Source organism: Priapulus caudatus, unplaced genomic scaffold (assembly GCF_000485595.1).
Source record: "Priapulus caudatus unplaced genomic scaffold, Priapulus_caudatus-5.0.1 Scaffold725, whole genome shotgun sequence".
NCBI lineage: Eukaryota > Metazoa > Priapulida > Priapulimorpha > Priapulimorphida > Priapulidae > Priapulus > Priapulus caudatus.
Genome location: NW_014577786.1, coordinates 131,834 through 154,264, shown reverse-complemented (window position 1 = coordinate 154,264; position 22,431 = coordinate 131,834). Strand labels below are relative to the sequence as shown.

Sequence of the window (22,431 nt, the reverse complement as noted above, 5' to 3'; positions counted from 1 at the left end):
TGGGCATACGCTGGCATACGTCGGAAAATTTTGAGCATGCTCAACATTTTTCGACGACCTCGCCGTACTACGACGTATACCAGCGTGTTTCAGCGTGCTTCAGCGTGCTTCAGCGTGCTTCAGCGTGCTTCAGCGTGCTTCAGCGTGCTCTTAACTTATACAAAACTTACACATAACTTATTCGACGTACGCCAGCGTATTCACCAAATTTTTTATACGTCCGGCATACGCTGGCTAAATCGTCAATGTGTGACAGGGGCATTAGGGAAGCAATTATTTTCTAGCCAAAACAGATCCTAAATTCTCCTTCACCGGCTACCGAGAAGGCGGACAGTACGTACACCATAACATAAACATGGAATGTTTACACGTAACGTATATATGCTTCGTCCAAGTGCGAATGCACAGGTCTAGAGATAATACGACACTTTTATCTCTACTGTACGGCCTCCACAGTAACTGTTGTGTGCAAGAGAGTCACGTATCGGTCAATATAACGTTTACATTATGTATGCCTTACTTTACAACATTCATAAATGCATACTAAGACGTTGTGTGATATGTCTTACACGCTTACATGCGCACGTTGGTCATCACTCTAGACTACGCAGAGTGAATTGTATGTTGATTTGTGTCAAGACTCGTTGTCTTCTCCCACACTCTCAACTTGAATTTCCCGGACTAAACACACAAGGAAATCCGGCATAACAACTGCCTCCAACTATCTACAAAGCCGTCAATTCGATAGCCGTCAACTCATTCCTTACCACTTACGAATATTATGAGATCTGTAAAAACCTCACATGCTAACGAAATGGCTGTCGACATTTTCTTTTTGCCGAAGCCCTACACTCAATCTAAGATTGCTCATGGGATGAAATAAACCACAGCTACCAATCTACTACAATCGTCACATCTACCTTGAATTCTTATCTACAGTCTTTCCTTCGAACGGCACTAGACGTTTCCTGGCGTATGTGGCTGAAAGCTATGCTACTACCATAGTTTCTGATTTTTTAAGAAATTTAATCAGTCATCTTGCACCGTGACATTTCCCAACGTATTTTCATATAGTGGGAGACGCAACATTGAATGCTGCAGTTTTGACTTTTTACCAGGCTTGCATGCAAAATCAAGCGACCCAGACTTGGGGAATACAAACTAGGGAAGCATGAGGCTCATGTGTGTAATGCAGAGGACGATGGCAACAGGCCCAGTCGCACCACTATCATGATCAGTTTATATCCACATTACCACTAGTCTCGTGTAGCAGCAGCTCTAGGTCAATGATCTATAAATAACACAAGCTGCCGGCTATTGCTGTAAAAAGCCGCCACGAATAGCCTGTCAGTGTCAAGACATTCTCCACTGTCTGTAACCCTCTATTGCTACCTGTGCTCTACTGCGTTCACACGACTGTGTTCATCTGATTTTACACTAAATTGTAAAATGGCCAAAACCATGTCGTAACTTCCAAGCTGTAATGTCCTCCATAAAAGGCAATAATATAATATATAATGTATTTATATAAATAAGTACATGACAACAACGCAATATTGCAGAGTTCCTATTCTGATTACAGATCTTTCTATTGCATACTATGCAGATTTGTCCTGCAAATATGCATCCAGAAAAATCTGCTCATGGTTCTTCATGATTTATTTCAGGTGCCGGGTTTTTCCCATTAAATTTGTAATCTCGTCAATTGCTATAATCACACGTGATACCGCATCTGCTTATTTCGCCGTAAATACGTACACGGAACTCTTAAGTGAATTCACATCTCGATGAAACAACTTTCCTTCTAAACCATATGTAAACAGCCAAGCACATGTTTAGCACCACCAGATCACAGAATCCTGCCAGTGCCAACCCCAAAAACAAACAGCAGCGTAGATGTCGATTCAACCCCAACAGGGCTTCATTTTACAGTAGAACCTGCAGACGTAAAAATGTGCGAAATAAAACTGGCAATCTGCCAATACTGTATATCGAAAGCCCGGCGTGTTCGTTGCCGGTCGAGGCGTAGTGGAGTGGGTGGGTTTGTGCTATACCTGGTAAGCTCTGATGATGGCTTGCACTGCCAAATGATCAGCTATGGTCCTTGGATCCGTGCTGGGGTATCCTGCCTGGGCTGGTGCTGAGGCAGGAGCAGCTGCTGCAGCTGGTCTACAAAGCAAACCAAGACATGCTACAGTATTAAAAATACACGTGCCAAAGTGTCAAGAATGTATACCATAGTATAGCTGTTGTAAAGCCAGGATCCAATTATAGATGGATGGATGGATGGGATGGATGGGATGGATTGATGGATGGATGATTGGATGGATGGATGGATGGACGGGCAGACGGATGGATGGGTGGATAGATGGATGGATGGATGGATGGATGGATGGATGAATAGCCCCCACCAAAAAAACTGTTCTCCACCCAACAATGTGTTTTCTGATTTCCCCTTTTACAACACAATCATGAACAATAAATTGGTCAAACTGGATTTAGATTTGCGATCATCGTTGATAGGTAGAGACCGGCGGCTGCTTTGCTAACTTACAAGCTGTACCTACTTCAGGTGCGCTCAATAACAACGCACTTATTACGTGTGGAGCGTCGAATCAATGCTAACCTGGGAGCTGCAGCTGCTGGAGCATAAGCCACTGCCGGTGCTTGGTAAGCTGTCAGTGAGGGAGGAGCCTGGTACGCTTCACCCGGCTGCAAGCCTTGCTCGGCATTTCGGAAGAAGCTGTCCCAGGACTGAAGCGAAAACTCAGCGATACACACATGCGGAAATTATTCACTCGGCTTTCCCGATGTTACATGCAATGGTCTGCGGAAACTGTACAATTTGCTGCATCGTGCCAATTTGTTTTCAAAAGCTATTTGCGGCTAAAACGTACCATCAAATATACATATATGCTTATGAAATATTACAAGCATTGTCCAGACGAAAGACAGGAAATATGCTCATTGAAAATTAATACAAAGAGCTCAAACGATCACTTGGCAGTTTCATCCAACAGATTAATGATAACTGTAGAATATGCTATGCTCAATTATTTATGCAATGCAGGAGAAGTGATGTTCTTAAAAACACATTACAAGTGCTGTTTTCTAACTTTCCAGCAGGTTTTCGTTTTAAAGGTTACATAAACAAAAGCATCTGTTTGTCAAAATGATGGCTATTTGTGGTAAAAAAAAAAATATATATATAAAGACCTACAGTTTCAAAGATAGTGTTATATACTTAACTAGAAAGGGCAGTTGTCGCCAACTACATGTATACCCGTGTTCTCCCCAAGATGTGTAAGTATACAAAGTTTGGTCGCGCTAGGTCTATTAGGGGCCGAGTTATAGAGCGGAAGGGAAATATGATGAAGGTCAAGGGCAAGGTCAATGTCAAATAAAGGTTGCAGTGACCTGATTTTGGTACGCGACACACCTTCTCCACAAGATATGTAAGTATACCAAGTTTGGTCACGCTAGGTCAATTAGGGGCCGAGTTATAGAGTGGAAAGAAAATATGATCAAAGTCAAGGTCAAATAAAAGCCGCAGTGACCTTGTTTTGGTACGCAACCCACATTCTCCCCAAGATGTGTAAGTATACCAAGTTTGGTAGCGCTAGGTCAATTAGGGGCCGAGTTATAGAGCGGAAGGGAAATATGATCAAGGTCAAGGTAAAAGTCAAATAAAGGTCATAGTGACCTGGTTTTGGTAGCGCTAGGTCAATTAGGGGCCGAGTTATAGAGCGGAAGGGAAATATTATCAAGGTCAAGGTAAAGGTCCAATAAAGGTCGTAGTGACCTGGTTTTGGTACGCGACACACCTTCTCCCCAAGATGTGTAAGTATACCAAATTTGGTAGCGCTAGGTCAATTAGGGGCCCGAGTTATAGAGTGGAAGGAAAATATGATCAAGGTCAAGGTAAAGGTCAAATAAAGGTCGTAGTGACCTGGTTTTGGTAGCGCGACACACCTTCTCCCCAAGATGTGTAATTATACCGATAGTTGGTCAGGCGGCTAGTCAATTAGTATGGCGAGTTAGAGAGCGGAAGGGAAATATGATCAAGGTCAAGGTCAACGGTCAAACAAAGGTCGCAGTGGCCTGGTTTTTTGGCACTCTGCACAACCTCTCCGCGCTAAGATGTGTAAAGTATACGGCGAAGTTTGGTAGCGCTAGTCATTAGGGCCGAGTTAGAGAAGGCGGCAAGGGAAATATGATCAAGGTCAAGTAATAGGTCAAACAAAGGTCGGGGGCAGTGGCCTGGTTTTTTGGCAGCTGGCTGCACACCTTCTCCCCAAGATGTTGTAAGTATACAAGTTTGGTCACGCTAGGTCAAGGTTAGGGGTGCGAGTATAGAGCAGCAAGGGAAATTCGTCTGGCGGCGGACCGAGCGGCGGCGGCGGCTGGGGGAGACAATGAAGCCAGTAGTAATACGGCCGCGACTTCGTCGGGGGCGGGGGGATACAATATTGAAGACTTAGACATGCAGGCAATGACATGATTTGAATGCATCCATACTGCCTTTGGTGAGACCACACGATGATCCTTGTAGCCCTTCTATGAGGTCATATTATATACACAAGCACTGACAGCAAAGCGCCAGCTTGCATCGGCGCTACAGAAAAAACTTATCACACAATGCACAAAATGTACAGCATATGATTCCTACATTGCTCTGCCAGCGTTACGCTACAAACGTCGTGCAGCATTATCGATTGCATGCTATACAAAATGTAGCAGGGCATAGGTATTCATACTATTGCTGCAGCCGTTACTAGCAACGGTCACCGCATTGATCGCCGATTACTTGCATTTTTTCGCGAATTAGTGAGCTGGAAAAATGGGTAGCTTAGACATGATATAAAGGTTATATAACACTGATGGGCTGGAACACTGCATGGGGGTCTGCTTTTTTGAACCCTACGCCTTCGCTGGTTTTGGCTGGGGTTGCGCGGGTCCGAAATTAGATTCTTATTATGGTATCCCATTCAGATCACCACGCAGGTCCATCTGAAATTGTACACCCGCCGCCCAAAGATCTGGTATCGATTTTTTAGATAGTAATTTCAACAAATGTGGTACGCTCAAATCTCACGAAATATGCCAATAGCAATAGGCATTTGAAAAGCTATTAATACTGCTAATGCAATTATTATATAAAAACATGAAAGCAGATTCACAGATATGGCAGCAGAACAGCTCAACAACTATCGCACCGACTATTGACTAGACGCATTGTCTTGGTTTGCCTCTGATACATGTATACCACATTCCCGATTTGATGATATGTTCATTTACTATCCGCGGCGGGATACCAAGCATTGAACACTCATCACACGCTATCCCTAAACAAGAACTACTATCAAACCAACACGCCGCCGCGATATCGGGATCTCGCTAATTTCGACGCCCTGGGTTGTCATGCTCACTTCACCCTTACTGGACCTCGTTTGGATCAATTCCAGCCCATGCTTTATACAATAATAACACGTTCACACAGAAGAGCTGGCCAACTACTACAAAGCCAAATGGCTGCTGCACAGCCATTCGTGTGCACAACATCACAGACGACACCGTTGCTGGACCATCGCGCAGCAATTTCCTTCCCCCGCTTATCTCGACACATCGACCGGACACAATTTGCCTGACGCACACGCGCGCTGCTGCCGTTAGTAAGCGCGGCCGTACACAGAAATATCAAGCAACCCGTTTTTACTGCGATACATTTTCCTGATTCCTGCACGTCGAACCTACTGATCAAGTTCCTACTCTCAACGTATCGAAACACACCCGGGATGTCTTAAGCTGACCATTCACCCCACTCCGACGCGGTCACACACCTGCTTAGTCAACTCATAATGATGACCGTGATGACTCGAGTGTCCTTGGTGATTAAGCTAAAAAACAGAAACACAAACACACTCCATACAACTGTACAACTTCCACTGAATGTGTGTAAGCAAGCAAGAGCAGCATGCTCGTGGATACTATAGCATAATGTATCACACATCAATTTAAGTAGGATTGTATAACAAAATATATTGAGGGTGCACCAGACATGTTTATCTCCCACACTTGTGAATATCATAGAGATAGCAGTATTTTTAGCATTGGGATGTGATTCAGATTAGAATTCAGTGGGAGAAACCACTAACAGTCTAACGCATAGATGGCGCTAAAAACTGGTGTTTTTCTGGATCATTTGCTCTTAGTCAAATCGATTTTCAAGCTAGCAGAGGATAATAAAGTGAAGGAGCTCTTTCACTGCATCTGATTCAGCCTACCCTACTCGTGGAAGTTCTATGGGCCTGTTCCACTTGATACCTGAAGAGGCGCCACAGCAGAGTTTGGCAGTTTATTAGCTGTAGATACTGATACTACCTGCATTTCAAACCGGCTATGCATCAATTTGAAACTTACAGTGTCATTTGAGGTTTAACACTAGCATCAACATCCATTTTACATAGGTGGGCAGTGATGTGATCTATGCCATTTAGAGATATATCATGTGATACTGATGCAACACTGGGTGGGTGCAAATCCGGGTTTTCTGTATTTTTTAGTAGCATAATAGTACTTTTCGTCCATAGGGGATATTTGGGAAGATAAACATTTGTGCACCATCTATTGACTGGACACATGTATGATATAGGTGCGTGCATAATTTAATGATACATGTAAATCTGTGCATCACTTCGTGATACATAACTCATATATTCATAAGGAGCTTAAACCGGATTTACACCCACTCAGTGTCACTGAGTGATGCTGATAGGGTCTATGTCCTCCAGGGTACTGCCGGAACGTACCCTGGTAACTATCTAATATGCCGGACCGTACCTCGCCTACTCAAAACCGTACCCTGACTTTCAGCCGATGTCGTAATACATACCACATGTCGTAATACATCCAACTTTATAAAGATATCATACAGGTCTGTATCCCTATGAGCGATACTGATACTATTACTAGTACTACTGCTATAGTGATACTGTGATAGTACAATGTCAATGGTACATCATAAACATATCTATCTACATCATTGAAATTGAATCATACATGTTCATGCTGTTATTGTGCAGTCATTTTTACACGTGTGTTACGCGAACAAATATAGCACAACTCTTAACGGCATAAGTTACAGGGGGTTCGTGATTGCGTAGAAGAAAGAAGGTGTATACCTACACTACACTACTCTACAGCCGAGTGTACATACCGGTACTGCGGTAGGCGGTACGGTACCTACGCAAATCACGAAGTGGGTCAGCAACTAGTAGTAGGCCTAAACTAAGAAACGATTATCTCGAAAATAACACTATTGCTACACGTATTAAATGTGTAATATTATGAAGTCACACAGTAGACATTAACGAAAACCAGGCGACGTTTAAAATATTCAATAAAACGGACACATACTTGCTTGATGAATAGCCTAAAATTCTTGAGTTGTTCACGGAATCTCGATTCTACTTAGACAGATGACGTCATCAAACGAAACGATTGGGGCGCTACCAATGACGAAATGTCAGACAGTTTCTGCCAATAGGATATCAGTTGCAATAATATTATTTCCGAATCACAATGATATGTAGTTTCTCATTAATATAGCTTATACATAACGGATTTGGGCAAACTCTTTCAGAAAAAAAGATAATATATATTTAAGTTTCAGATGCCGTTTTAGCAACATTAGACAGTGTGATTTCCTTATAGTGTGAAAGCCGCTATTTCACTTTCAGATCACTCTACCACTATCAGTATCACTGTCAGTATCACTTTCATGGAGGACATTTTCAGCCTTGTTATGCTTTTGTTAAACCTTCTTATTGGTTCATTTATAATTCTTCTTTGATTTTTCGTCGTTTTTTTATAGAAAATAGAAATAAATGATGCATGAACATATCATTGTGTTTTCTTTATCAATCAGGGTTCACCATTTACGTGAGGTCTAAAGTACAAAAATACATGCTTTATTTCTAACATATAAACGTTATTATCTATAATAGTTCGTGAAAATAATTTTGCCATGTTTGATATTATATAATCATGAGTTTCTAGCTTTATAGTCTCATGTATGCTGCGCTCGCGCTGCTCTCATGCTGTGTGTGCATGCGCTCCTGTGACATCAATAGCTTTATTCTGCATATGCGCAGTACTGAACATCCGGGTTTTTAGAGGAGAACTGTAGTAATGGCGGTGATAAGTGCAAAGTTACTTCAGGCAGAAATGAAAAATATTTGGCACTTGTAGGCTTTATAGACGTAAGAAAGTACAAGTCGTTGGAAAAGCCAATTTGTCTGACACTAGAGTTTTAAAAGATGCAGAATGCACGATCGCCAAAGGAATTGAAATCGAGTACAAAAGCATCAAACTTGGAAGTTGATCAGACAAGCCTGAATCCGAAATCGTCGCCACTTTCAGGAAAGCCCAATATTTTTAACCCGATACAGCAGTCTCTGGCTGGTGATTTTTCTGGGAGTGAAGAAGAAGACGTTTCCGACGTAAGTAAACCCTTGGTACTGTAGGTAATCGTAATATGAAAGAGTTTGAACAGAAATATATGTGGGTTGGTCGTGGCAGTGAAAAATCAAGATGGCCGCCTTCATGTACGATGTTCGGCATTCATGAAATTAGACCAGCGCACTGTAGTCATTTAAAATTGTTTTATAGGTTTATAATTACCCATTTTTGATAGTTTCACTCATAAATATGATATTACAAGTATTTTTCGTTGTTAATGACCCAGCCATAATGTACATACACGTGTCTTCAAAAGGACAGCAGCAGTCGTGAATGACCGTCACTGGTAGATTTAAGGCCAAGACAAACAGTGACACTACAGCGACCGACCGTAACGACAAAGGACTTTTTAGAAAATTAGAAACTATTGTTTCCTATGAGCCATTGCACACACACGCGACAACGACCGGCGACAACCTCGACGACAAAAATATTTAGGAACGTTTCTATTCTCCAGCGACAGTCGCCAGCGACACTTTACAAATAGCCAATCGCAGCCGTTTCCATCGGCACGTGACATCATGATTACGTCATAAATACCCCATAATGCTAGCCTAGACTGGTATCCGGCGCTAAACTTGCGACGCATGTCACAAACAATGGGGCCGCGAACCAGTCTAACCAAAGCGTGCAGCTGTGGCAAGCTACGGTCACTGTTTGACACAGTATGTACAGTACTAGTCTGAGATTCCTCTGACCAATGCCCACACAGACGATTTTGGTGGATTTGGTGTGGGTTAGGTCAGAGCAACTTGTCTATGCAAAACGTGGAATTTCTCCGATCCCGCCGAGGATCGCTGTTTCATCGCGCCAAACTCACAATTGGGGCTATCAATCAAGATCTGACGCACATATATCGAAAACTGGATAACTTATATGATTGCTCGCGTTGGTAAGTACACTTGTACTCTTTGACCTTAAGTAGTCGTATTTCTATTTGAAAATTTGTTGCTAACAATTTCCCTCCGACATGCATCGGCCATCCATCGTGCATCTAACTGCATTGTGGGAAACAACAGAGTAGCGTATTTGGTAGCGTGGTAGTTTCCCAAAATGCAGTTGGATGTACGATGGATGGCCGATGCATGTCAGAGGGAAATTGTTAGCACCAAATTTTCAAATAGAAATACGACTAAGGTAAAAGAGTACAAGTGTACTTACCAACGCGAGCAATCATATAAGTTATCCAGTTTTCGATATATGTGCGTCAGATCTTGATTGATAGCCTCCATTGTGAGTTTGGCGCGATGAAACAGCGATCCTCGGCAGGATCGGAGAAATTCCACGTTTTGCATAGGCAAGTTGCTCTGACCTAACCCACACCAAATTCACCAAAATAGTCGGTGTGGGCATTGGTCAGAGGAATCTCGGACTAGTACAGTACATGATAATTTGCTGCATATATTTTACTTTATTATCTTATCCTTATACCTAGAGTTTTTGCAGCCTGTTATTTAAAAGCAGCAGCAGTTTTTCCGTTTGTTCATGTGATGATGTGTACACTGTACCACTGTCGCGAGTGCTGGGTGAACTTTGACCCAACGGCGGTCGCTGTCGCTGCAGTGTGTTTGCGCCAGTCGCCGCGACTTTTGTCGTTACGGTCGGTCGCTGTCGCTGCAGTGTGTCTTGGCCTTTACTGTCACCACTGTCTGGGAAGTGCCTGAACATTAGTTTCGTCTTAAGCTGTGATTTATTATAATCCATAAGATCAAGAGCTAATAATACCTTTATTAGCTCTTGATAAGATGGTAAGATGATAAGATGATAAGATGATAAGATGGTAAGATGATAAGATGGTAAGATGGTATTATTAGCTCTTGATAAGATGAATAGTATTTTGTAAATTGATAATGATGACCTCATATTCGAGGATCTTCACAGTCGGGGTTAGCCGCTTGTGCAAGTACCGCGATTTAACACATGTTGTATGCATTACTGCAAGTAGGTATTTTAGAGCTTATGGCTTTCTCTCATCTTTCAGTTTGTCAGGTATTATATCACTTAACCAAAAATGATTGTTGCAAGTAATGTAAAAAAAAAGTTGTAAATGTGTTGTAGTCAGATATGTTTCTAGGTATTCAGAGATTAGTCTGACAAATTGACAATACCTTTGTTCATTTCGATACATGTACACTGTGTGCAAGTATTAGTAAGTTATAACAAATAGGTTTAGATTTTCATAATCCCTAAATCCTCACCGCATTGCAATTTTGATGCTGAATAGCACAATTATACAACAGTTACATACATAGTGTTTCTTATAAGAGAATGTAGGTTTGCACAAGTACAAGCCTTATTGTTTCATCTCCATTTGTAGATTTTTTTTTGTATACCTACACATCTATTTTAGTTACATACACCTGCGAAGGAGTCTATAAAATATTTATGCACATTTTTTGTTATTTATATATGCATTACCCACTGCACACGTTGCATTAGCGGACGTATACAAATCACCATGTGTTTCAGCGCGTGCATTATTAATGTGTAGGTGTTCGATTCCCCGACAATATTTGCTGTGAAGGATTTTCGAGAAAGAGTTTAAATACTCGCCTTCGTCACCGCGCAAATACACGTGGTTACAGCAATAGCAACGTAATGCAAACATGTAATTCAAACACAAATACATGTACTGTAGATAGTCTTTTTCATGGAGAAAAATATCTGATCGATGGACACATGGGACATTCTAAACCAGATCGTGCGCGTAGACTGAGAACGCATCGTGGAATGCGTAATCATCGTCGTCTGTGTTTTTTGGTTGTCTTTGCGTTAGGTGGAGTCATTCATCCTTGAGCAGGGAGATTTGGACGAGGACGCGCTGCTAGACGCGCCTAAGTTCATACTGCCGGCGGAGGCGGGGGACAGTCCGGATCTTCGCGGCGTCGACGCCGAAACTCAGGCTCGCCTCGAGGCTCTGTTAGAAGCAGCAGGTGATTGTCTGTTGTTTTTTTTGCATCCGGGGCGACGCGATCCCGTCGTGAAGGCGACGGATGTCGATAACGATATAAGTCTGTAAGCAATATAAGATGCTGGGAAGTGCGTCAAATAATATCACCCGACTACAGAATGCTCGTTTCACGGGAAGGTACATCCGTCTGTTTACGAGGGTTTGGTTGGATAGGGTAGTGTCGGGGCCTCACAGTCTTATTTTATTTCCTTATATGTTTCGGATGTCGTTAATGACAAGCGAGAGAAAGGTACGGACGAAGACGAAGATAAAATAAAATAAGACTGTGAGCCCCCAACCTTACCCTTCCCAACCAAACCCTCGTAGACATGCGAGTGTATCTTCACGCGAAACAAGCATTCCGTAGTCGGGTGTTAAAACTGTTATTATTTGATGCGTTTCCCGGCGTCTTATCTTGCTTCCAGCCTGGCGTGACGACGAAGAGTGGTGTGCGTCTTTCGTAGATGTGGAGAATAAGTTCACGACCTTCATCAACCAGTAGTGACTAACACGCGTTAGTGCTTCTGCTCACGTCACAGCCTTCGTTCCTGTAGGATATCCTGAAAGTATATCAGCTCTATGTATAATCAGCATTTCCACTAAAATGATCATTTATGTAATTCGCGTTAAAAGCACAGCTCTCCGATTCAAATGCCCACAAAAATCGGCATTCCATAAATTTAAATTTTTTGTAGCAGACGCACAAAAAATGTGAAGACTTCGCATTCGTGATCATACTCAGGTAAATTGGTAATAGTTGACAATGTCACACATGAATGCCTTAGTCATTAGTCACCAGGACTTTGAAGAATAGCCATTATGTTATAATTATACCTCTAACAAGTGGATTTTAATGTGCATTTAGAGCTAATAGTCATTGTTTTATGATGAAACGAGCATACATGGCCACATTAAACGTTATATACATTTAAACCTCATATATATATAGAAATGCGTTAATAAAATAATATTCTATGAAATATGTAACGCTGAGTAAATTTTTAACAATTTCCCCCCCCCCCCAACAAAAGCAGGTTACTAGTTTCATGAACCTGTTTTTTTAAATGAAAATGTGTTAATTGTGTTTCAAAAATATCAATGTAAAGTTTTTCGAGATGATGACTGGTAAGGTCACGTGTTTTGAACTCTATATCATTATACAAAATTTCTAATGTTGGAAGAGATACAGCGGCTCCTTTATTGGCAACCACTTTCGCTGTGTTTAATCGGCCTCTCACGTGTTTCTGATGGTAATCATAAAAGTTCAAGGCTCTAGTCGATTTGCCTGGGACCGGAGGATTGCATAAACACATCAGCATATTTGAGGATTAGTGCATGGGGACCGTGTGATTAAAGTTACTGCTCAAACACTGGAGGTATGTCGGCAGAGGTACATGTGCAGGAAACACCGTGCGCAGGCGTATGAGTTGTTGTCTATTGGGGCCGATGTGACTGACCACGTTTCTTTGACGTCATTTATTGTGCTACTAACGCTGAAGGGGTCGTTGTCGTATCAGGTAATACATATATATGTGTCCGCGGTGTATATATATGTATACACAGTGTGTCCGAGTTTTGTTCTAGAGGTGTGTCCCTTCCCCTTACCCTTACCCTTAAGCTTCCTTCTTTTAAAAATATAAACATAATACTAAGCAACCTAAAACTACCTCGGGTACATATATGTAGTACCTGATACGACAATGACCCTTTCTGCGCTACTAACACCGTTCAACTTTGAACGGCACCTGCCCTAACCCCACTCACCAATCGCACACGTCGTGTATGTGTACACACCGAGAGCAAGGCCTTTGTGTTAACCCTTCCCTAACATGGCATAGATTACAGATGATGCAGGCACATGTGTTAGCGGGGATCCAATTTAATAGTACAGAGAGTAAGCCGTATGGAAATTTTACTGGATACGATAATAAACCGTGCTAAACTTACAGTCGTGAGGGAATCGTTCGGTGAGTAAACATTCTCATCAGGATGAGGATCTTGTTAGCAGACTGTTCTAAACAGCGATGTAAACCACACCCAGTAATTTACATATTAACAATGTCACATTGAAAAATTCAATGCTACGGCGCTGCGCCGTACAGTATCTCGTGCGGACTACAATCGTTCATAAGTGTGTTACTGCGATATACAGTTTCAGATATGGGAGAGGTGGGATTTCATAAATCACTGTGTTAATGTAGGTCAATGCACTGAAGTGTAAAAACAAACTGAGCAGAAAATGAAAATCTGTGAGTTTATTTTCGACCTACTTTAATTAATAGCGTTGAGAGAAAGAATTGTGCAGGTGTTTTTGTCTGTTTCTGTCTGGTTTGAAACAGGATTCACAGATTCCTGGATGAACTCCCAGAGATTTCTCATTGCTGTGAATGCTGCTGACACATAGAAAGGTTGCTCTAATTTCAGACCATGACATCCTATACTTTATTTAGAAAGTTGATCACGTTAGTCACTTTTTGGTTTTTCTGTTGTCGCTCTCCCTAAAGCATGTAAACGTTCCTGCGCTACTATTTTGCAGTACTGTATATATGCTGTGTTTTTTAGCTCGGCTGACGAAGTCAGATGCAGCTTGTAGAATCGCATGATTGTCCGTTAACGGTGCTGCCACCTGTCTGCGCACGGCTCTCTGTAACGGTGCTGCCACCTGTCTGCGCACGGCTCTCTGTAACGGTGCTGCCACCTGCAGGTGCGGACATCAACGCGCAGACGGAGGAGACTCAGGAGACGGCGCTGACGCTAGCCTGCTGCGGCGGCTTCCTAGAGGTCGCAGACTTCCTCATCAAGGCTGAGGCCGACATCGAGCTGGGGGCCAGCACGCCGCTCATGGAGGCGGCGCAGGAGGGCCACCTAGAGCTCGTACGCTACCTCCTGGAAGCCGGTAAGCACACGCACGCACGCACGTCCAGGTTTTTTGGATTTTTAACTAGTTGAGAAACATCAGGTAAGAATTTGACGATACGTTTAGTCCCGTTAGTACTTACTTTTAATGTAAAAAAATGGCAACAAAAATTTTACAAATTTTACCATAGAAAATTCGCGACGTAGTCAATTTAAGATGAATTCTCGATTAACTGACCAACAGTTTATCGCCTCGTCATTCCGATCTGATTTAATCGCGTGCGATCGTTTCTTACATGGCAGGTGCGAACGTGCGTGCGCAGACGGCGACTGGCGATACAGCACTCACATACGCGTGTGAGAACGGCCACACCGACGTCGCTGAACTACTGCTGCAGTACGGAGCCGACATCGTAAGCAAATAACTCGACTAAACGCGAGTGGTAGATAGTAGTGCAGAGATGCCAACCACTACGATTTATCCGTATTTTATACGAATTTCTATTCCTTTTGCACCACTATGACCAGTTTGTATCAAACTACGAATTTCACTGTGATCGAAAAAAATAAATTTTTGGTCAATTATTGTCATTCTTTGTCAATTTATTGTCATTTTTGACCTTCAGAATGCAGGAAATTGCATCTCAGAATCAAAAATTTTTGCGGGGGGCATGCCGGACCCCCCTAGCAAACTTGGGTCGCTACGTGACCCTCGAACTACTAATTTGATGGCCAGAAACTACAGATTGCTTCAAATATGTGTTGGCATCTCTGGTAGTAGTAGAGGGTAGTGATGGGAATCGGTTGGAATTTCATCACCGATCATCGATTGCACCCAACCGATCGATGATCGAAGATAATCGGTTAAATGTCATTGATCGCGGCTACCAGATATTGAAATATATCATATATCATATAATAAAGTATTTTTCGTAATACAATATTCTAAAAGCTATGAAACAGTGTTATACATGCTTATGTTTGGTGTAGCTAGGTTAGATTTACTTAGACTTAGTCAGTTGCTGCAAACGACTTTCGATTATTATCGTACAGGTCAAAGGGCAGTGGGGGAAAGGTCAGATATCAGACATTTTCTGAGAACATGGTCTAACGGACCGAGTGCAAAACTTTTTTGTTTCAGCGCTGACCTACCATTTTTATCAATTTATTGAAAGGACCATGACGTGCGAAGAGTAATGCTAGCCGCACACTATACGATTTTGCTCGAGCCGCAGTCGTAAGCCCCCGCACACTATACGACCCGCTCCCGATCGATCAGGAGGCCCCCGCACACTGTACGACGCAAAGTCGGCGCTAACCATGGCGCTCTCGTGGCGTTCCAAGCGGATTTAGCGTGTACTAAGGGTCGGGAGTGTTTTTCCGCCATTTTTACCGAATGCGGTTCCCATGGCACTGCTCTGTGATTGGTCAATTTTCTTCAGCGCTCGGCGGCGGCTCGGATGGCCACGCACACTATACGACCCGCTCAGCTCCCGATTCAAAATTCGAATCAGCCCAAAATGACCTCCCGAGCCAAACGTAAGCCTCCCGATCCAGACGTAAGCCTCCTGATCGCGCTCGGATCGTATAGTGTGCAGCTAGCATTAGTGTCTGATAATCTTTTGACCCGCAAGAAGAGGGGTAAACACGGATTTGTTGACTGTTAACAAAGGACTGAACTGCTTTTACTATTAGAGCACCCTCCCCCACCACCCTTCCTCACCCTAACCACTACGCTCGCGCTCGACGCATATCCATAATAACATGTTAATGTAGTGAAGTCATTAAAGTTACACAGGTATATCTTTATTACTGTACTACCGGTATAGCAAAGCCTATCATAGTGCCCGGCTACAGTACACGTCAGTTGAGCGCTGTCGCTCTGCGTCACTTGTTTGTTTTAAATGATTAATGCATTGAATTTCGGTTCTCTTTTAGGGTACAAAACTTTAGTCTAGAGTTGAGGAATAGAAAGGTGCAAAAACTAAGCCGGTGAACTACCGATGAACCGAACATAATACCGTCAGTTTTTCTCTATCTGGCTGGGTCAAATTAACTGTAGATTTAAATTCCTTCTCATGTCTGCAAGTTATTTTAGTTGATTATAGATTTATATTAATTTTCACCCCTGAAACCCATTTGAACAGAAAGCTGAAGCATGTATTTTACTTAACATATTTACATGTATTTTACTTAACATATTTACATGTCCTACCTGAAGTCGTTTTGTTGGGTGGGTCTAATCGAAACAAAACCAATTTTTCGATCGATTGATAATTTGATGTGTTGAAGCGATAAAGGCATTTCTTTTACCTTTGTATCTATATTCCCTCGCTGGCAGGTATACCAGGCCTACCACTTGTGTTGGCAACCTTCGCAAAATACATTGGTGGCTCGAGTTTTGGCTCAAACTTTAAAACATCCAGAGAGAGCCCTGGGTATTTAGTATCTACCAATACTGTCCCGCGTCACATCAGCTCATCGAACGTTGCACAAATGTTAAATTTCTCCTCGTCACGTTCCTCAGTAAGCTGCCCCCCATCACATCCCTTAGGCCATAATAAAAATATTGTTTGTTTGCCCTCACCCGACCGACCTGCCAAAAAGGGGCCGACTCAATCATTTTTATGGATCTTTCTCATTCTTTTTTTTTTACAAATTGTATCACTGTACATTATATAAATCTGTAGGCAATACATTACCTATATGTACCACCAAAAGGTATCGCCACACAAGCACACCCGAGCCAGTGTTTGCCACTGAGCAGAAAAGGCTGAGCCACGGGTATGACGATTTCCACGCTGGCTGGAGCGTACGCATCCTTTTGGTCTTATGATAGGCAAGCTGGCCATCTAATTTCTCCTCCTGCGACTTACGTTTGGGAGGTGAAGGACGAGCTCCGTCCAAATACTTCCACATAACAACCTTGATGTTAGTATTGGATAAGGATGTACCTACTAGGCTACTACTATGCTTCCCTACTATAGATAACTATTTGTATCGACTGCTTCAACTGTTCAAGTAAAACACGCATGCGATGTGGTTGCGATGTAAATACCTCGCTATGAGAGCGTATAACTGATTAGTTGTGTCATTTATACAATCAGACCGTTTGTTCTATATCAACAGCTACTGTCAAACGATCGATAGGTAGACTGGTTCGTGGCCCCATTGTTTAACAATGTTTGTACGGGCATAGGGTCTAGCGTGCTTAGAGCGTGCTAGCGTCTACTTGTACTAGCGCGTCTAACAGGGGAAACTTGTTGATGGCAATCTACTACATAAATGGGGGAATCTGTCTGTCACTCTGTCCGTCTATCTTCTCGAGACCCCCAACACCATAATTATATATTCTGAATCAGCATGATGTGACGACCATTAGCTACCATGCTGTTGAATCAGCATGATGTGCACGAACCGCAGCTTAGTGAGTTATATAGCTCTTTGGGATCTTGGCTTGAGAGTAAGCTGCCGGCGGGAGACTATAGTAAAATCGATGGGAGAATGGAAATTGGGACGCGTGAGGCAGCGGGGAAAATAATCTAGTCGCACAGGAGCTAACGGGGCGATTAATGGGCATTTACTAGTCCTGCTTATTTTTTACTAGTCTCGAGACTAACGGACTAGCGTTAGTGCCGAAACTCTGCGGCAATCCACCCACCCGTCTATCCATCCATCCATCATCCACCCACCGTCCGTGCCATCCACCCACAGGGGCCGCTATCCATCCATCCATTCAATCCAACCACAGACCGTCCGTCCATTACCACCGTCTATCCATCCATGTCCATCAATGCCACCCACGGCTCGTGCCATCTATCTATCCAAACATCTATCCAAACAATGCTAACGATGAAGTCTTTTGCTTTTTGGTTATCAAGCAGCATACCATTGCTTCCTTAGGCCCTAAAAAAATAAATGTGTGTTTCCGAGAAACGGTCTTGGAAAAAATTAGGTAGGTTTAGTTAGGTTTTTTAAATAAAAAATGCTGAAAATGTCAAGTGTTCAGAGGTGAGGTGATTACCATATTCTAGGAGTTTATGATTTTATTTTTTTATTAATAACTGATTGATTATTTTTTTTTTTTTTTTTTTTTTTTTTTAATTTTGTAATTTTTAATTATTTTTTTTTTTTTTAAAAATGCGTGCAGCCCGCTATTGTAGGTAGGCCGTCGGGTTATGCTCGGAAACATCTTTTTTTTTAGCCTTACTACAGTTTCGCTCTCAATTCCATTTACTTTCTTTTGCCATAACACGCAGCACACGTGCCACTCAAGTCTGCGCAAACATTATCGCATAAAACACGTAATCACCGTTTTCAAGCTTTCGTTAATCGAGGTGACAGAGCGTGGTAAATAATGTAATGTACCCCGAACACCATGCAATCAGCTCCCTCACCCCCCCACCCACCCCCTCCGCTAAAACGAACGACAACGCGATTTCGCACCCCGTCCGTTATGTTCACGGCGTCGGCTGGCATATCGCCGCCTACTGGCGCGCCGCGCATCGCTCGATAACCTGTGCCCTCGCGAGGGCAAACGCCGACTTAAATCAACAGACACGACTGTGGGGCACGAAACTTTCGGCGGCCCAAACCCGCTCGCGGCGACGTCTTCTAAGGGAATCCGCTGGCGAGACGAAAACCCTGAAAGAGAGCCGATAATACATTACTCTAAGATATAGGAAAGCCGATATTAGAAACACTGCGTGGTAAGAGAGCGCACACAGCTAACGCTGCGGCTAACTCGTAGGTAACCGGCAGAACAGGCAAGGCGACAGGAGCGCCTCTCTCCTTTCCTCGCGTCGTGCTCCTGAACGTTCCTTGTCCCTCCTCTAGCAGCTTGCGCACGCGTTCCGGCGTCTTCCTCTCGCTTGCAAGAGCATGCAATCAAGCGATCGACTGCGGAACGTAGCGCCGGGAACGGCAATCAGTACGGGAACCACTGGCGGCGATTAAGATGGAACAACGGCAGGTTTTCTAACAGCCGCAAACAATCCACGGTCCCAACGACTGACTCGGAACGGCAATAGTACAGTAACACGGCAACGATTAGAGCGACCAACGGCTGTTTAATCAAGCAAACAATCACCAAACTGACTACGGGAACGGCCGATCAGTACGGAACGCAGCAACGATTAGCATGAAGCAACGGCAGTTCTAAGTCGCAAACAACCAACGACGCGACTATGGAAACGGCAATCAGTACAGAAACACAGTGGCGATTAGAGGAACAACGCGGCCTAATGCGTGAACAACGCGCACGTCTGCCCCCGGCACGCCACGACTGCACTGCCGCGGAGGCAGTTGCGCTGCATGTGGCATAGCATCGGGAGGCGTGTATCGCTGATACTATACTGTACCGCAAAAGCGATGCTGTATCGTGATACGTATACTGCTACCGCAAAACGATGCCTGTTATCGTGAACTAATTACTGTTCCGCCAAAACGATGGGCTGTATCGTGATACTGCTACCTGCGTACCGGCAAAAACGATGCTGTATCGCTGATACTGTACTGTACCGCAAAAACGATCTGTATCGTGAATACTATAGCTGTACGCAAAACGATGCCTGTATCGTGATACTATACTTACGCCAAAATCTGTATTCCTGCTGCCTATATCTGTACCAAAAGAGATGGCTGCTATCGTGATACTATACTGTCACCGGGCAAAACGATGCCCCCCTTTTTTTTTTTTCGCCTTTTTTTTCTTTTTTTCTTTTTTTTTTTGTTTTTTTTTTTTTTCTTCTGTTTTTTTTTTCCTATCGTGATACATACTGCTACCGTCAAAACGATGCTGTATCCGTGAATCACCTCCTTCTTTATTCTTACTATAGGCTTAGTGTTAATCTCTCTCTTCTTTCAATCCAGCGTGCTGCTATCAGTTGGTCTCTTCGGCGCGGAGTAGTCGCGACTGTTTCACGTTCCAATGCTAGTCACTCAGTCTCTGGCCTTGGGAATAGCTAAGCAAGAAACTGAGCGTGTGAGCCGACAGCTGAAGATTAAGCCAGTGTTATCACTCTAGTTCTTCTCCTGGAATACAGCTCGGTGAAACCTTGAGTGTCGGCCGATAGTCTGAAGATAGCAGTGTATCACTCCAGTCTTTCCTGGGAATACAGTCTGGGAATTCTGATGTTGTCACCGATCACACTGTGAAGATAGCAGTGTATCCACTCAAGTCTCGCATGGCGAATGCAGCGAAAATCTGAGTGTTTACGCGATTTCTCTTTTTCCTATCTTTTTCTTTTCTTTTTTTAGAGATTGCTGTGACCGACAGCTGGAAGATAGGCAGTGTATCACTCCTAAGTCATTCCTTCGGTCCTGTACCAGTTGCGGCTGGAGATCTCACTGATGTTTACCTCCTCTCACGTTGCGCGGCGCTGCAGCGGCTGCGCCCAGAAACAAAAACCGCCTTCGTGTGTGCGCATGCGGCGGCGATCACTTGACCGCTGGTTGTTTACACAAGCGAATGGCTTCACACAGGGGAGGACGCGACAGGTAATGCATCCGCAAACACGCGCGCAGCAGTGCGGCAGAGCCGACAGGCTGTTATCCCGCTGCTGCTTGCTGCTGCCTGCTGCTGCAACTGCTACTGCTACTCTGCTGCCTTGCTGCTTGCCTGGCTGCGGCCGCTGTTGCTGCCGCGCCGCCGCTTGCTGCTGCTGCTGCCTACTGCTGCTACTGGCTGCCGCCGCCGCCACTGGCTGTGCTACTGCTGGACTACTGCTGCCGCCGCCGCTGCTTTGCTGCTGCTGCTACTTACTACTGTTGCTTACTACTGCTGCTGTTGTGCTTGTAACTGCTGCTGCTGCTGCTGCTGCTGCTGCCTGTTGCTACTGCTGTCTACACTTATATACTTGCTGCGAACGGAAGCTAACGAGCTAGCGCTGCTAATAAGAGCGCGCGGCGGGCGGCTTGTCTAACTCTGCGAAGCCGAGCCGTAGAGAGAGCGTTTATGAGAAAGTATGAGAAAGAGAGAATTTCTAAGAGATTTTATGATTTAGGAGATAGGAATGGGAAAAGAGGATTCTCTAGGCGGGAGGCTTTTTGGGAAGAGTAAAAAAAGCTGAACTTATTTCTTTATTTAACGGAGTCTTTGAAGAAAGGAACGTATGAGTACTGCTACCGCACAAAAACGCATGCTGTATCGTGCATACTATACTGCTACCGCAAAACGATTGCTGTATCGCTGATACTATACTGCTACCGCCCAAAACGATGCTGTATCGTGATACTATACGCCTACCGCCCAAAACGATGCTGTAATCGTGATACTATACTGTACCGCCAAAACGATGCGGGTACGTATCGGCCTGATACTATACTGTACCGCAAAACGATGCTGTATCGTGATACTATACTTGCTACCGCAAAACGATACTGTTATCGTGATACTATACTGTACGCAAACGATGCTGTAGTCGATGGAAAATACTGATAAACTGTACCGGACAAAAAACCGCATGCGTGTAATCGTGATAGCAGTATACGCTACCCGCAAAAACGATTTGCTGTATCGTGATACGAATCGCTCTCATGAACGCATCGTACACGGAATGCCGGTCCGCGCGAAGAGCGCAACTGACTCACCAATCTCTGCGATGACGCGAAGCTGCCGCGGGTTTTCGGAGCGCATGATGAGCAAAGTCGAGATGGCCGCCGCGCTTCGTCCAGCGCACCAGCTCACTGAATGACGTCAGTTTGCCGCAGCCCACCTCCGGAGTTCCTGTGAATTGCCTTATGCGGTCCGACCGTTTGTCAACTTGCCGTATTCCTGTGTCGGGAGAGACGAAATCGGAGGCAGGGGGTGTTAATCACGCTCTCTCGGTCTTCGGGTCTCTCTACTCTCTCGTTCGCTCTCTCACGCGAGATCTTCCCTCTCAATCTTTTTCCCTATCTCTCTCTCTCTCTTATCTATCATCTTTTTCTCGCATTGCCTTCCTCAGCTCTCTCTCTCTCGCTTTCTCTTATCTCAAATCTTATATCGTATCTCTCTCTCTCTCTCTCGTTTCCTCACTCTCTCGGCTTCTCTCCCCCCCCCTTCTCTCTCTCTTGCTTTCTCTCTCTATCTATCTATCTCTTCTCTCTCTCTCGGCTTCCCTTAC

The 22,431-nt window shown here is 43.9% G+C and overlaps 2 protein-coding genes across 2 annotated transcripts in view; one reads left to right on the top strand and one right to left on the bottom strand.

The window, feature by feature from the left end:
* LOC106813092 (2-oxoglutarate dehydrogenase, mitochondrial-like) overlaps positions 1-5,547 on the bottom strand; it is a 50,888-nt gene extending 45,341 nt beyond the window's left edge. Inside the window, 3 exon segments of the mRNA XM_014817147.1 lie at positions 2,055-2,169; positions 2,627-2,758; positions 5,441-5,547. Of these exon segments, the coding sequence (XP_014672633.1) occupies positions 2,055-2,169; positions 2,627-2,758; positions 5,441-5,547 (354 nt within the window).
* A 2,771-nt stretch (positions 5,548-8,318) lies between these two features.
* Positions 8,319-22,431, top strand: part of LOC106813091 (ankyrin repeat domain-containing protein 17-like) — a gene marked incomplete at its 3' end in the record, with an annotated part of 55,351 nt that continues 41,238 nt past the window's right edge. Inside the window, 4 exon segments of the mRNA XM_014817146.1 lie at positions 8,319-8,501; positions 11,297-11,453; positions 14,175-14,366; positions 14,630-14,739. Of these exon segments, the coding sequence (XP_014672632.1) occupies positions 8,319-8,501; positions 11,297-11,453; positions 14,175-14,366; positions 14,630-14,739 (642 nt within the window).